This window comes from Planococcus citri, chromosome 1, assembly GCF_950023065.1.
Source record: "Planococcus citri chromosome 1, ihPlaCitr1.1, whole genome shotgun sequence".
In the NCBI taxonomy this organism is placed as follows: Eukaryota; Metazoa; Arthropoda; class Insecta; order Hemiptera; family Pseudococcidae; genus Planococcus; species Planococcus citri.
Genome location: NC_088677.1, coordinates 61,521,774 through 61,536,691, shown reverse-complemented (window position 1 = coordinate 61,536,691; position 14,918 = coordinate 61,521,774). Strand labels below are relative to the sequence as shown.

At 34.0% G+C, this 14,918-nt stretch overlaps 2 protein-coding genes across 5 annotated transcripts in view; one reads left to right on the top strand and one right to left on the bottom strand.

Annotated features, from left to right (window-relative positions):
• LOC135833205 (neural cell adhesion molecule 1-like) overlaps window positions 1–14,918 on the bottom strand; it is a 623,372-nt gene that overhangs the window by 192,838 nt on the left and 415,616 nt on the right. The gene's annotated exons all lie outside the window — the stretch shown is intronic.
• LOC135833189 (uncharacterized) lies at window positions 4,510–9,839 on the top strand. The gene is made up of 2 exons (XM_065346864.1): window positions 4,510–4,646; window positions 4,847–9,839. Exon 2 carries the CDS (start codon window positions 5,044–5,046, stop codon window positions 7,036–7,038), a length of 1,995 nt encoding a protein of 664 aa, XP_065202936.1. The 5' UTR covers window positions 4,510–4,646; window positions 4,847–5,043; the 3' UTR covers window positions 7,039–9,839.

Genomic DNA, 14,918 nt, shown 5'->3' with positions numbered 1-14,918 from the left:
TATCGATCAAATCGCTACTTCATCCGACGGCAACAACTTGGCGTTTTACAAAAGAACATTCCGTTTTCAAAACATCGCGACGACCTTCGTAGGACTGAACGCTGAAGCGGCATTCAAACAAATTAAAGACAATGCATACACACACGGGAAAAAAAATTAATAAAAATTACTATTTCATTATAGTAACCGGATCCCATTCAAAAATAATAGTGATTTTTACTCATCCAAAAAAATACATTTTACCTAGAATTACGTTAAATTTATTATTACTCTTCATAGTAAAATTTACTAATCTCATAGTAAAAAATCACAATATTTTTGAATTGGATCCGGTTACTGTATGAAATAGTAAAAATTATCCATAATTTTTTTTTCCGTGCAGTTGCTTTCAGTGAAGACAAATATAAGCCGGATGCCACAGAAGTGAAAAATTATGGACTGATTGGCGTTAGCCTGTTGTCGGATTCATCTGACAAAAGCTTTACAGTATCGACGAAGGCAGCTTTTCTCGTTGGAGAAAAAGAGTATGAAATTGAGTTTAGCACCTTTTAACACTAGCTCACTATCGAATCTGTACCTTTTTGTATTATGTTTTTCTTTTCAAAATAATTTACGGATTACGAGGTTCGTTCAATAAGTAAGTTTCCTTATGTTGGGATACGATGAAAAAATTCCAAAACATTTCGGAAAAAAAATGATATCCTTGTACTTATTGTAATATGGACTTTGAGAGTTTTGTCAACTTTTTTGAGGCTTGATCTTTTGTGGAATTTTGTGTCACTTTTTTGCAGTTTTAAGCAAATTTCGGAACTTCTCGTCACTTTTAAAAAGTTTTTAGACTCTTCAATTTATATAATTTTATACAATTTCCGAAGCTTTATTTTTTTGTTTAGTTTTTATTGTTATCATATTTTCTTGTTGCAAATTTTGGCGAATTTTAATAATTTTGTTGCTTTTGTTCGGTATGATATTTTTTAGATTTATATCTACTCTGCTCTGTAATTACCTAATTCTTTTATTCCAGGTTTTCAACACCTATAGGTACTTGCCTGTAATAGTAACGTAAGTAATTATTTTTCTTTTGGCGTGATTTTGGGCCCCGTTTATTTCCATAGAGAGTTACCATCGAGCCCCACGGCTCTCCTTCTCCGACAAATCAGTTGTCAATCCTCACGCTCTCCGTTCGCGGAAATAGGGCTTTTGGCCATGTCAAATTGACCTTCGGTCACAAAATTTACATCATCGAATGCTACTACGCATCCGGTGACTTCGGGATCATGTGGTATTGAAAAATAAAAATGGGGCCGCTTAAAAAATTTCTGAATTGACATAAAAACAGAAAAAATCTATTCAAGAGAAATGCGTACTCTAATTTGTATATGGCCTACAAAAATTCGCATCAACCCTATTGGTTTTTCAACGTTGAAATACATTCAAAATAGACTAAGGTGTTGTTTGAGCAAACACAAATTAAATTCGTCCATGTCGATGTGTATTGAAAAAATTTTATTAAAAGTGAAAAATTCTCCAAAAAATTATTATTTTAAATTTTAAATTTTGAATGCATCATCTCATGTGTTGATGCTCCAAGATATTTGCTATCGAATGACAAGAATCAAAGATATTTCAGGACTCCTACTTGATTTTTTTTTAAAAAAGTATAATTTTACTAACCAAAATGATCAAAACTTTAAAAAGTTGGATTATTGTACAACTTTTTGTTGAAAAGCGAGACTTTTGGCAATTTTCACAAGTAAGTGAGTTTTTTTTTTTGCAATTTTCGGCAAAAAAAATCGACACTCGGTGTTGTTCAATGACTTCATTTTTGGTTATTGAATCATTGATGGTGAAGTTTTCGATTTGAGTTTTCTGATAAAAATCTCACCAAAAAAATACCAGAAAGTGAGAAATAATTAATTTAGAAGTTTTGCAGAGCAAAATTTGTGTAATTAGGTACTTACATAATTAGTGATATTCTCAGATTTATTGTAGATTGTCAATTGTTATACATCTGATGTTACATAATAAGTTTGTATTCATTTAAAATCATGGTGTGTGGTTGAACTTCTTAATTATTGTGTGAATTATTCTGTCATTTTTTATCATGTGAATCTCAGGCGAGTGAAATAATAGCCGGATGGCGGATATGTTGCAGCAGAGTGTACAAATAGCTAGAAGAAAGGATTCCACTTATTTATATTTCCTGCGAAGGTAAACGCATGAAAAAGGTGAGTTGTCAATTGCAGAAGAGACAAGTGGCAACCCACAAAAAATTCTAAACTCTGTAAAATACGTATGCGATTTTTTGCCACATTTTGATTCAATGAAAGTAAAATAAACATATTAATTATGTATGTATTTTGATATTTATTTCACTGTTTTAGGTGCATTCTGAAGAGAGCTAATGGGAGTAGCATCGAGATTATGGTTGGAGAAAGCTCAAACCGAATGTCGTTACTACCCTCTTCAATGTGCCAAATCCGCCTAGGCTCATTGGAGATGATGCTGGTGAAAATATATAAAATCAAAAAATGATGCCAAGGAGAAATTATTTAAAGCTAAACAAAAGGTTGGTAAAATAAAATTAGGAAATTATGATTGTGTTATTTTTCAATTTTTGGTACAATTTCAAGCTATGATATAACAAATAGTTGCATAGTGATTTACATCAGTGTTTTTTTTTTTAAATTTTCATTTGTGTAGGATAAACTACAAGCTAGCAATGAATATGAATACAATGTAATGCTAGAGCCGGAGAAATTTTCGAGAAGAAAATGAAAAGCTGAAATCAACTCTAAAGGTAAAAATTCCATGCATATAAACCGAGCCTACTCACTTCATAAGACTCATTACACCAGGAGTTTTCAATCCTGCTCGTCAATTAACAATTTGTTACGTTCACTGGTAGAACGCCCAATGGTCAAGGCGCGGAGAAATCCAGAGCAGAGTACGCGTGTTTGGAAATGTTTCCACAATGTTTCCACCGTGGTAGGAAAGAAAAGAACCAACAGAAAAAAAATATTAGAATAAATTTCACTCAGATGATAGGCGAAATGAAACGTGATTATCAAAAAAGAGCGGCCAAATAATTTTGATCGTCTTTTTTTCTTCAATTTTTGAAATTATAAATTAGTATTTATCGTTGTTACCTATATTTTATACTTTGCACTTGATTCTGTTCACTGATTTAAATTTTTATTTTATATGAAGTATATTGATCGTCAGATCGTGGGATGTTTTACTTATACTTACCTATACTATTACAATATCCTCAATAGAATTGCATGTCCAGAATGTAATACCTACAAAATTCTATCAAATTTGACATTATTTAATCTATTTGGATAAAATTTCATCAAACATAGCCCAATGGGATACATTTTAATAGAAGTAGGTACCTATACATCTTCTATAATCAAGTTTTATCCAAACGGATGAAGTTTTATGAACTTTGATAAAATTCTATAGGTACATTTTGGACATAAAATTCTATAACTTGGAGGATTTTTCAATGTATTTTTACAGAATTTTATAGAAATCATTTTTCATGGGATATATTTTCCAGATTTTTAGTGTTACATGAAAATGAATTCAAAAACAGTGAAAGAACTGTTAGAAATGCTGATTAGCTTGTGAATTGTATTTTATTGCTGTTTTTTTTCTTTCAGGAACAAATTAGAAATATTGAAAGAGACTGCAGTCAACTCATTAAAGAAAAGCAAGAATTGACCAAAAAAGTTGCAGACAAAAAGCTGCAGCTCAGAGTTTCCTAACTTTCCTCACAGAGCTGCAAATAGAATCTCTCAGTCGAGAAAAAATGAAGCAGTGGGATCATGAAACTATAATGAAGGCACTGAAAATGCATTTTCAAGGCATGAAAAAAATAAATTTTCAAAAATTTGAAAAAAAGTACCTTTAGTAACCAACGTTTGGTAGCTTTAGTAACTTAGGTAGGTATAGGTACTTGAAAAGTAACCATGATATTTTCATAAAAGTACGTACCTACATACAAAGTTTTAAAAAACCAGGAGTTCCTCAAGATGGAAAACCCTTTGAAAATGCAATAAAAACCGCCAAAAAAAAGCGCATCAATGAGCAAGAAAATATGATTTTCGATTTATTGAGATTGTTCAATTATTCTACTGAAAAATAATTAAATTAAAAATCACAACGCGAAAAACACGCATACCTACATCAAAAATGGTTACCTATAATTTTTTGAAATCTTGAAAAAGGTCTTATTCATCAAAAAAAGTTTACTTAAATCTTTAAAAAAATTATTGTAGGTATTATACATTTAAGTTTAGGTACTCCTTGAGCAGGGCGAAGCTCAGAGATGACTCCACGATGAAGCAAATTCAATAATAGGTATTAAACATCTATTACTAGGAGCTGTTCAGCTGTAACTTGGTTCCTGAATGATAAACAAATGATAGATCTTGAATTTTGGTATCGAATAATTTTCTTATCATAGAGATAAATGTTGCGTTACCCTAATACACGTTATCGAGACATTTACTCAACGAAACGAAAATTAAAATCGGATTAAATTCAATCATAAGCTTTGGGTTCTTACTTACCGGTAGTTCTATCTTTCTGATTAGCATACAAATGGTATCAATTTTGGAAATTCAATTCGAAATGATGTGAGTACAGTTTGAATTAAATTTATTATTTACTAGAATTACTGTGTTATACAATTAATATTGAAATATTCACCAAGTATCTCAAATGATGACTGTGGCATTTTCAAGAGCACAGCACGCATGAGTTTATCTCTTGCCGCAATAATTATTCGCTTATTTTTAGTGCTCTTGTGCTTAGAAATCGTTTATTAATTTCACAGATCGCTGAAAACTCATCTAATTCACTAAGCATCTCAGAAAGACCACCAAGACAATTTGAAGACCAGTAAAATTTTCAACCAGCTCGCCAAAGACAGTTAAATATCCTCACAAGACCTACATAATGACCATTACCTCCTACTGAGCAATAATCAGTATCATTTAGACCATATCCGTCCAGTCACTGCCGAGTGAACCAATGAAGCTGAACCTGAACCTAGTGTTATGTATAATATGCCAAATATGGTCAATCAAAGTCCAACAAGGTACCGGGTACGAATTCGACCCAATTGATTACATGAGTGATTTCAAAACGTTGACAAAACTTCCTAATTTCGTGGATAAAACCGATCTGCTCCCTTTGCTTATAACAAACGCGACCAATCACACTTTCCATATATTCACAGCTCCTCGCAAATTCGGTAAATCCACCATAATCGATATGATCCGTCGTTTCGTCGAATTACCCATCAACTCGACAACCGGTGAAATAATAAATAAAACGAGAACCACTAATTACAATATGTTCACGGACACTCAGCTCAACCTGAGCATTTCTCGAAATAGCGAATTCATTCAACAGCATATGGGCGAATACCCCGTGTTGCTGGTGAACTTCACCGACGTCAAAGGCGATACTTTGGAGGATCAAATGCGCTACTTCAAAGCAGCTCTGCAGAAGACGGCGAGAAAATACGCGTGGTTGTATTGGACGTATATGAAGAACCCTATTGAAAAGACCAACGATACGGACGAGGTCGTTAAGAAGTTACGATTAGAAGGTATGGGTCGATTGATCACGGGAGAAGCGAGCGATGCCGAGTTGGTCGATGGTCTGCAGGATATATCGAGATCGATATTCGATTATTATGGTAAAGAACCATTCGTCTTGATCGATTCGTTCGATACACCGATGCAGCAAGCTAGTCGTCGAAATATCTACGAGGTCGAGAACGTAACCAGGTTCGTGAACGATTTGCTCTTCATGGGGATGCGATTCGGTCCGTTCATAACGCATCACATGGTTGCAACCGGAATATCCGGATCGTTTGCCAAAATAGCTGCTCAAGAGACACTCATGCAGACGCCTAGATTCCTCGAACAGTCTCCATTTTTGCCTTACTTCGGATTAACCTCCAGCGAAGTCGACAAATTACTAAGTGAGAAAAATATCCAAGAAGAGGAACGTCTGCAAATCGATCTCCATTACAACGGATACGTTAGCAAATATAGCCCTGAAGATCCAAATGCTGAAAAAATCTCCAACCAAAATAGCACAGAAGCTCCAAATGCTGAAGAAATCGACAACAAAAATATCACAGAAGCTCCGAATGCTGAAAAAATCTACAACATTTTCTCAGTACTGAAATATCTACGAGAACGAGCCAAAACTGGTAAACCAAACTACCTAAATTACTGGCAACGGACCGATACCATGAAGGGATTAAATTTCTACTTGAGTGCTCCGGCTATTCGAGGCATGCTCTACAGCCTGATTTTACGTAAAAGTCTGACTCTCCAGAGCAACTTGTTCACATACGCAGAATTAGAACAACTGAAAGAATTTAAGAACAACGAGAACCCCTTTCAAACGGATCAAGGCTTGTTGTATTTCATCTATTTCATAGAACACGGCTATCTGGCTCGAAAAGACGTGCAAAATGATCGAAACAGATACCACATCGTCAATTTGGACGCTGAATTTGAAATAATCGAAATCATCAACTCGTTCTACCAAACAAATAACCTGCAACTGAATCCAATTGCCGAGCATTTCGTTAAATTACTAGAACAAGGAACGTATCCGGCCAATTTACTCGAACAATTGAAAGCAGATGTGAAAAAAATCGTCGAAAAATCACCGGATGCGAATCGATTGAGCTTTCAATGTTTGCTATTTTGTGCGGCCAGACTTCGTTATCCTTTGACCACCACTCGATTGTTGAACGTGAATGAATTAGCAACCTATACCAATGTAACCGAAACCAAAACCGTTGACATTATTGTTCAAAACGATCAGCGAGATGTTTTACATTTGTATTGCGTTAAAAATAGGCAAATTCTCGATGCGATTTTGATAGAAGCTAAACAAGCCTATCCTCAAGATTATGAAACTGTTCAAGGTAGACAAAACAAAGTATTGGGTATTTATTTAGGAGAACATAATAGTATCGATTTTGAGATTGTTGGGTAAAATGTACCCAAGTGAAGGTATTATAATTATTAGTACCTATTCCCCGCAGGTGAATTTCTCCAGAACATAGGGTAGGTGAGAGAGCAGGGTGTCTAACAAAACTCCCAGCCAAAAATCATGACTATTTCGTGGCCTATTTTTCACACATTTTTACCGTATAAACCCCCCCCCCCCCCACAAAAAAATTACATAACTTGAAACTATCTTGAGACTTCGAGGAATTTTTTAAAAACTTGCAAGCAAAGTAGGCATTTCAGTTTTTTCATTTTTCTGATTTTTTGAACAAATATTTAATTTTTTACAATTTAATTTCTATTTTATGAGTTTTTAAACAAATTTTCAAGTGTATTTCAAGCAAAATTCATTACTTCCATGACCGTGAGACACCATGGAGAGAAAAAAAATACCTTCCTGTTGAAATTATTGGGGGGGGGATGTACATACATACGAGTATATCTATACAAAAATCGAAGAATGCAGAGAAAAAACATCATACGACGAAAATAGGTATCTTATCAAAGAAGCATTACAACAGACTACACGACCTATTAACCTACAAGCAACATCCGGGAGCTTTCAAAATCCAAAATAGTATGTAAATTCATGATTTAAAAAAAAACACTCACGAGGCAGACTTTTCTTCAAATACAAATCTTTCACGAACAAATTGAGTCGCTTTTTTTGGTGAATTATTCGCAAACGGATCAATTAATTTACGATTGATTCGGTTTTCGTGAAACTATTATACAGGAATTGATCTGTTTTCAAGTGAAGTGAATCGAATCAAATCATTCATAATCGATTTGCGATTAAACAAATAGCCTGATTTCTAGGTGAATCACTCGCGAACGAATTGAATTTTTTAGTGAATCATTCACGAACGAATCAAATAATTTTTGGTGAATCATTCGCGAACAAATTGATTCGTATATGCGACTCGTTCACGAACGAATCGATTCATTTACTTGATTTTAGGTGTATCATTCATGAACGAATTGGATCATTTTTGGTGAATCATTCGCGAATGAATTGATTCATAAATTGAAGGATTGATCAATTCGTTCGCGAATAGTACCTTCAAAAAACAGATCCACTTGTTAATAAACGATTCGTTAGGAATGGCGGAAGCTTTGTGAGATTTCAAGTTTTGTCGAAATCGGTTCAGCCGTTTTCTAGGAAGGTACCTAACGAGTTAAAAAAAATAAAATAAAAAAATTGGTCACTCGATAAACTTGGAATCTTTGAGCTTTTGGAACAAACTATTCATTACTGGTATCGTCCCTATTATTCATAATTTTAAAAACGTTTGAAAATTTGAAGAAAAAAAATCAAAATTTCAACAAATTGACCAGAAACGTTGAAATTTAGGATACGTCTCATTTTCAACCCGTGAAATCGGTTGGAAACGGGTTCGAATGGTTTTTAGCAGCTGTGCAACCTGCAGCAGATTTTCAAAACTTGAAATTTCCACAAAATGTATCTAAAATGAGGCTCTCTTTGCAAACTCCAGTTTTCCAAAGAACTCGATAAAATCTGTACAAATCACTTTTAGCAAGCGTATGCTATACGGATCGCTGCTCGTTAGTGACCCATATCCGACTGAACACACGCCATTTTTCGAAAATCGGAGTGTTCCAGTTCTGCACCATATTTTTGTAGAGTGATTTCATAATTGAAAATTTCAAAAATTCACTGTAACACTAACTCGACAAAAATATAGTTACGAACTGGAACGCACCGACTTTGGAAAAATTGCAGTAAGTAATCGAATAATGAATAATCGGTCAACTATGTCCCTAACAAGCAGCAATCTGGAGCAGACATGCCTGAATTCATTTGGAAAAATGTTATTGACTCAGCAAGATGAAATTTTAAGAGCAGAGAAAATTTTGACTTTTTAACTTCATTCAGTGAAATTCTGTTGCAATTTCAAGTTTCAAAAATCTGCTGGAGGCTCTAGAACTGCTGAAAAAAGTTTATAACCATTTCCAATCGATTTGGCGAGTCAAAAACAGAGAATATCCCAAATTTCAGCTTTCTGGGTCAATTTGGTGAGATTTTGATTTATTCTCGTTTTTGACCCAATTTGATTTTCAAAAATTTATCAAAAAACGTAGGGCTACCTTAGTGCTTAAAATTTTGGTGATGATATATCTTTGCATTATCTTTTGAACTGGCTTCGATAGTAAAAACACATTTCTCTTACCTATTTTCAAAGACAAGCAATAATTCCAAAAAAACTGTTCTTACATCAAAGATCTGAAATGCATGCTATTATTTTTTGCTTCGCTGTAATGTATTTCGAACCAGGCGGGGGGCGGGGATTTATAAGGGAAACATAGACAGAAACACCACATACAATAAAAATGTTCATAAGTATATAAGTACGAGTATAAGAAACGGAATGGAAAGTGTTAAGAATTTGACACAAAAATATCAAAATCATAGCTCGCAGCATCATCCAATGCATCATCCACGAGATAATGACGACAACTACGAAATCTGCAAGGTATAATAATACTTAATATGATAAATGAAAATGCAAATCTGCCGTTAGAATATTATACACGGTCGAAAAGGTTTAATTAGGGAGAGTGTTCCTGTCAGATGTAATTCAATCGACGTTGAATAGAAGGATTATTCGGATCTCTTTTGTAAGACGATGACAACAGAATCATCACCGCGTTATCGTGCTTTTATTAGTGTATTGTATGGTACATATTCCCCTAATTTTTCTCTTCCCCTCGATTCGTTTTTTCTTTTTAGCCATTCGGATTTGATAAATATATTTTTTTTTTGGATATCTTTATTCTATATATTGTGAACGCGTCGAAAATCTTACGTCACTTGTTCGCGTATAATTGAATAAGTATAAAAGATGAGGTATGTTTATTGGATGTTTTTACACAAACGATTAATAATGCTCTGTACGTACACATCAAAAGTATACGTAGGTAAGAGCAAAGGGGTTTTAAATCTTTACTCGTTCGAAATACGTACTAAATCATATAAGTGGAATTTGACGCGTACAAGTGGCACTATTTGAGTACCTAGATGATAATTTTTACAAATGAAAAACTCAGTTGGGTCGTTCCTCCTCCTCTCTCCTTTCGTGTAGTCGTTCGTGTTAATTTTACATACGATAAGATGTGTATGTAAGAGCCGAGAAATACGATGTGGTTGGCGTTGTGTTGCTTTGAGATGACGTTTTAGTAAAATTTACCGCTGTGTGTAGTACACAGTAAGATATATAAGGGTGTGTATAAATATGTTAACCTGTGGTTTTAGGTACCTACCTACCGTGCTGGCGAGAAAGAGAGAAATAGAAGAGTTGAAATGACGACGACGACGACGACACGCTTATGAAATAATTTATTCATTATTAGCGAACACGAAAGTAAGAAAGAGGGTACGAGGGGAGGTAAAAGTTGTAAATAAATTTCTCTCTACCGGTGAGAAAGGTACGCGCATAAAATTGAGACATGTTTAAGTATTAAGATGCTCGTGCGGCTGTTTCCGTGCTTTTGGCAGAGTCCGAGCTACATAAGCAACAGTTTGCCATGTGAAGTACGAGCGGTAGCATACAGAATAGAGAAAAAGGAGCAGTGCAGAGATGTGAGTTACCTGCGAAGCAACTAAGATGTTAATTAATTTCGCGAGACGAGCTTTTTTTTGGACGAATTTGTCGAGAAGTGTTATTCTATTGAGGAGAGGGGTGATTTGAAGTTTAAAAAGGATGAATTAAAAACATGTTTACGCAAAAATCAAAAACAAACGACTTACCTACTAATCGTATTTTTTATACTCGTATAATGGCAAAAATTTGCACTCACCTGAAACAGAAAAACAAAATCAACATCGATCAGTGATTTGACAATCGTTTCGATATCACAAGGAAGCATCGTTTGAAAAGCAAACCAAGTACCAAGGTAGGACAGTAGGTAGGTAGGTAGGTAGGTACATCATAAAAGAACATTTTCCAGATCAATATTAATTCTCGGAGAACAATAACTAAATTTCGAGATGGCCAGTTGGTCTTTAAATCTTTCTGGGAGAGAGTAAAGGAGGGATGGTGATTCACGTTGTTATAATCTTGTTCCCAAAGGTTCAACCAAGAACAGTCGTTAGATTACCTGAATCTCCAATAGATAGCGAGCTACAGTTGTACAAAGTTTGAAAATGCGAAAAAAATGGCAAAAAGTAGTACAACATACCATCAGTTGACCGATGTACATTTATTTCAAATAGGTAAAATTATTCAGTAAATAATTTTTTTATTTAATTTTTCAGAAACGTTTCTTTGATTTTTTTAAATTATAGATAGGTACAATAAAAGGTGGACGAGTTCGCGAAAAACAAAAATATTTGGAGCGTTTCTATCAAATTCAGTGGGGACTTTCATTTTGAGTAGAAAGCAATCCAGAAATAGCACCAAAAAAGCCCAAGGAGAAGAGTTATGACTTCTCAAAGAGGGGTAATTTTCAAAAAAATCATAGGTTTTCCACTCTAGCCCCAACCCAACCTATTTTGGGAAAAATGGCTCAGTTCAAAAGGATGGTATGTATTTGAAATTCTGCTTCGAATTATGCCATTGCCATCAAATCCAATACCACTTTTAGAGTTCTATTATGAGCGGTTGAAAATGTGCAAATCGCATATTTTTAGGTAGGAAATTTTTGAAACTGGGGAATTATTTTGTGTATTTTGGAACACAGTGCTACCAATGTTTTGGGTCATTATGATTAATTCCAATTTCAAAAAATTGAGAAAAATACTTGAGCAAAAAATTACACAAAATATTTTTCATTTTATTAAATAGGTAATAATGAGCAGAAAATTGGCAACACTGTGTTACAAAATACATATTTTTCCAGTTTCAAAAATGATATCTTTCGATGTTTTGGCTTAATTAATGTGAAATATTTAAAAAGAAAACATTTTCAAAACACGAATTTACCCAAAAATAATTTCGGTGCAAATTTTTAACCGCTCAGTAAAACGCCAAAAGTGGTCTAGGATGTTGACGGCAAACGGCAGCAGCCTATAAATCGATGCAGAATTTAAAAGAGACATGTCATGTATTTCTTGTTTTAAAGGTTCGAGCCCAGTAGAAAGTGTGACAAAGATAAAATTGTTCAAAATTACTTTGCGATGATCTCTTTGAACTAATTAGCTGTATTATGTACGTGCGTACCTACGATAATCAAAATTTTCAAATGAATAAGTAATTCGTCGTTTGATACATTCCTAACAAATATAGTTCAATTTGGAACGAAAATCTCCCCAAACCTAGAGAGCTTGTTATGGTGATGCCCGTTAAGTCGGAAGTCGGTAAGATTCATTTCTGTGTTTGCGAACAATGTAGATCACATAGTCAGAATTCAACTTAGTTGATGCCAAAAGCCCAAGTTGCTACTGCGTCATTAAATAAATTTCAGTTTATTCCTTAATAAGTATAATGAGCTTTAATCTTCAATAAGTGAGGACCTCTGAGAATTTTGAAAAAAAAAAAGAAATTCTCCACAAGACCGTTAATTGACACAGTTTTTTTCACTACAATTGTTGAGTAAATAATTTTTTTGATTGATTTTTCAAGATGGTCTGATTCAAATTGGGTGCCAGAAATGGTTGATAAAACTACATACTTCAAGTGAAGAAGTTGTAGAAAATAAGTGGCTAGAATTAGATCCTGAGCCGCCCAATAAACTATGTAAAAAGAAATGTAAATTAACAACAGAAGCTGTGAAAGTGTTGGCGAGAAGAAGTATTAAGTACAATATTCTAAATGGAAGTAGAGTAGATATAATTCAAGTTGACCAATTACATAATAATTTTCATAGTTCATTTGCAGCATTGATTGGAGATGGTACAAGCGAGAAATAAAGCCATGGCAAGAAAAAATATAGATTTTGAAAAAGTGTGGCAGCAAAAATGTCAAAAACACTTGAAAGATGAGGATGAAGATACATATGTACCAAGTTGCCCCCATGTATCTTGTTGTGGTTTTCAGGCAGAAAAAGTAGAATACGTTACCATCAAGAGTACTAATTGAAGAATACGATGACTTACTATGAATCCAAAACTCTAAAAGTAAGTTAGTAAGAATTCAAGTTCATACCTTCGTCGGTATGATTTATTTTCATGAAGTAAGTAAGTATACGATGAAATTATCTTCGATTTAAACATTTTGATTCAAAAACAAAACAGCTATATCAATATGAATAGTCGCTTGCATAATACCATATGTACAATCATTTTTTTTTCTTACTCTAAAACTTAAGAAGTTTTTGAAACTCAGAAATAATAAATTTAATGAAATTTTTAGCAAATCGAAAATTGTTGAGCTTCAAAAACTTTAAATTTCAGAGAGAGAAAAAAAATCTGCAGTCATTTTTTTTTCATTGTGCGATCTTCTGAAATTGAAAACCATTTTGTAGCCCCTTCAATTCGCAAGTTGAGCGAAAAGTCATAATCGGTAATTTTGTTTATTTTTCAAAGTACTACCGACCCCTATGGTCAAAATTGATTTTTGGCTCTTAGATTTTGGAAACTTATCTTGCCCCTTCAATTTTCAAGATAGGTGACTTGTTTATCTTACTTTTTTTTTACTTGTACCGGGTTATATCAAAAAACGAAGGTTGTACCACCACTCCCTGAACATCCAGTATTTGTAATCCTGAAACAACAGACCATGGTGCTCGCATTTGAACTAGTGACATCAAAGCTATCTGAGAATGAATGCAAGTTCTTCTCGTTTAATACACACAAACTCAATTTTTTATTACCCTTTCCAAATTTCCTTTCAATGCAGTAAATCTCACCGACCCTCGAACAACCTCACAATACCATACACGATCTCTTAATACTGGAAAATATACACTGAATTTTTAATTTAACAAATCGAACCAGTCTCATATACTCGTAGAGCGAGATTATCGTCGCGAACCAATACGACGATCGATGCACGAGGATTATCTCGTTTAATATTTTTTTCTCCGCTTTGTGTATTACACGATTGGCGCCCGTTACTAATACCATCTCCGTTTAGTAAGGATTACAATCAATTAGCTCGGAGGCATTAAGGGTAAAGTGGATAATGGAGTATTATTCTACACACACACAAAGAGCAGCCAGAGTATCGTGAACTACTGCTCAAAATTACCCTATGGCATAAATACACCGCGTATTGATACAAAACCAAGACGAGGAAGTGGAATCGGTACGGTATTTTACAAATGAAAAAAAAAAAAAAAATACCAAATACATAATACGAAAGCTTATGCAATACACAAAAAATTGTGACGGTACAACTCTACCCTACGATGTAACTTTTTTCATGCAGTTTGTTTTTGGGTTGGTTTTTTTTATTATTATTTTTTTTTAATAACCTCGCTTAGAGGCATTTAGAAGGATTTACCTAGGTTTATTGATTCTATGAGGAATATATCTACCTTCCTGAATTTTGGTGCTCCTTTCAGCAGTGTCTCAAGCGATTACTTCGAGGAACATGGACTAGATAAATACCTGAACCCAAAATTCAGATATTTTTTTTGGCACCCTTTCAAATAAAAAATGAGGAAATTGCCAAAATTGGAACAAAAAGTTTCAATTTTTTTCAGAGGTTCCTAAATACGAATTATCAAAACAATCTTAGATTGTTTTGAGACATATAATGTAAGTAAAATTTTAATTAATTACCAACACAGATATATGAATTGTCGACCGACCAATCCCCATAACTGAAAACCTACTTACGATCAAAAACACAAGATCGACGACAAAAAACGAAACTAAAACCCAAAAAATCCCATTACCAAAATCTATCCCACCATTCCCCATCCTACGGTATTTTCGCCAACTTTAAAAATAAAAACCCCATT

Bases quoted from the DNA above. Each gene is read 5' to 3' on its own strand.
- LOC135833189 (XM_065346864.1), top strand. From the start codon at position 5,044: ATGAAGCTGAACCTGAACCTAGTGTTATGTATAATATGCCAAATATGG.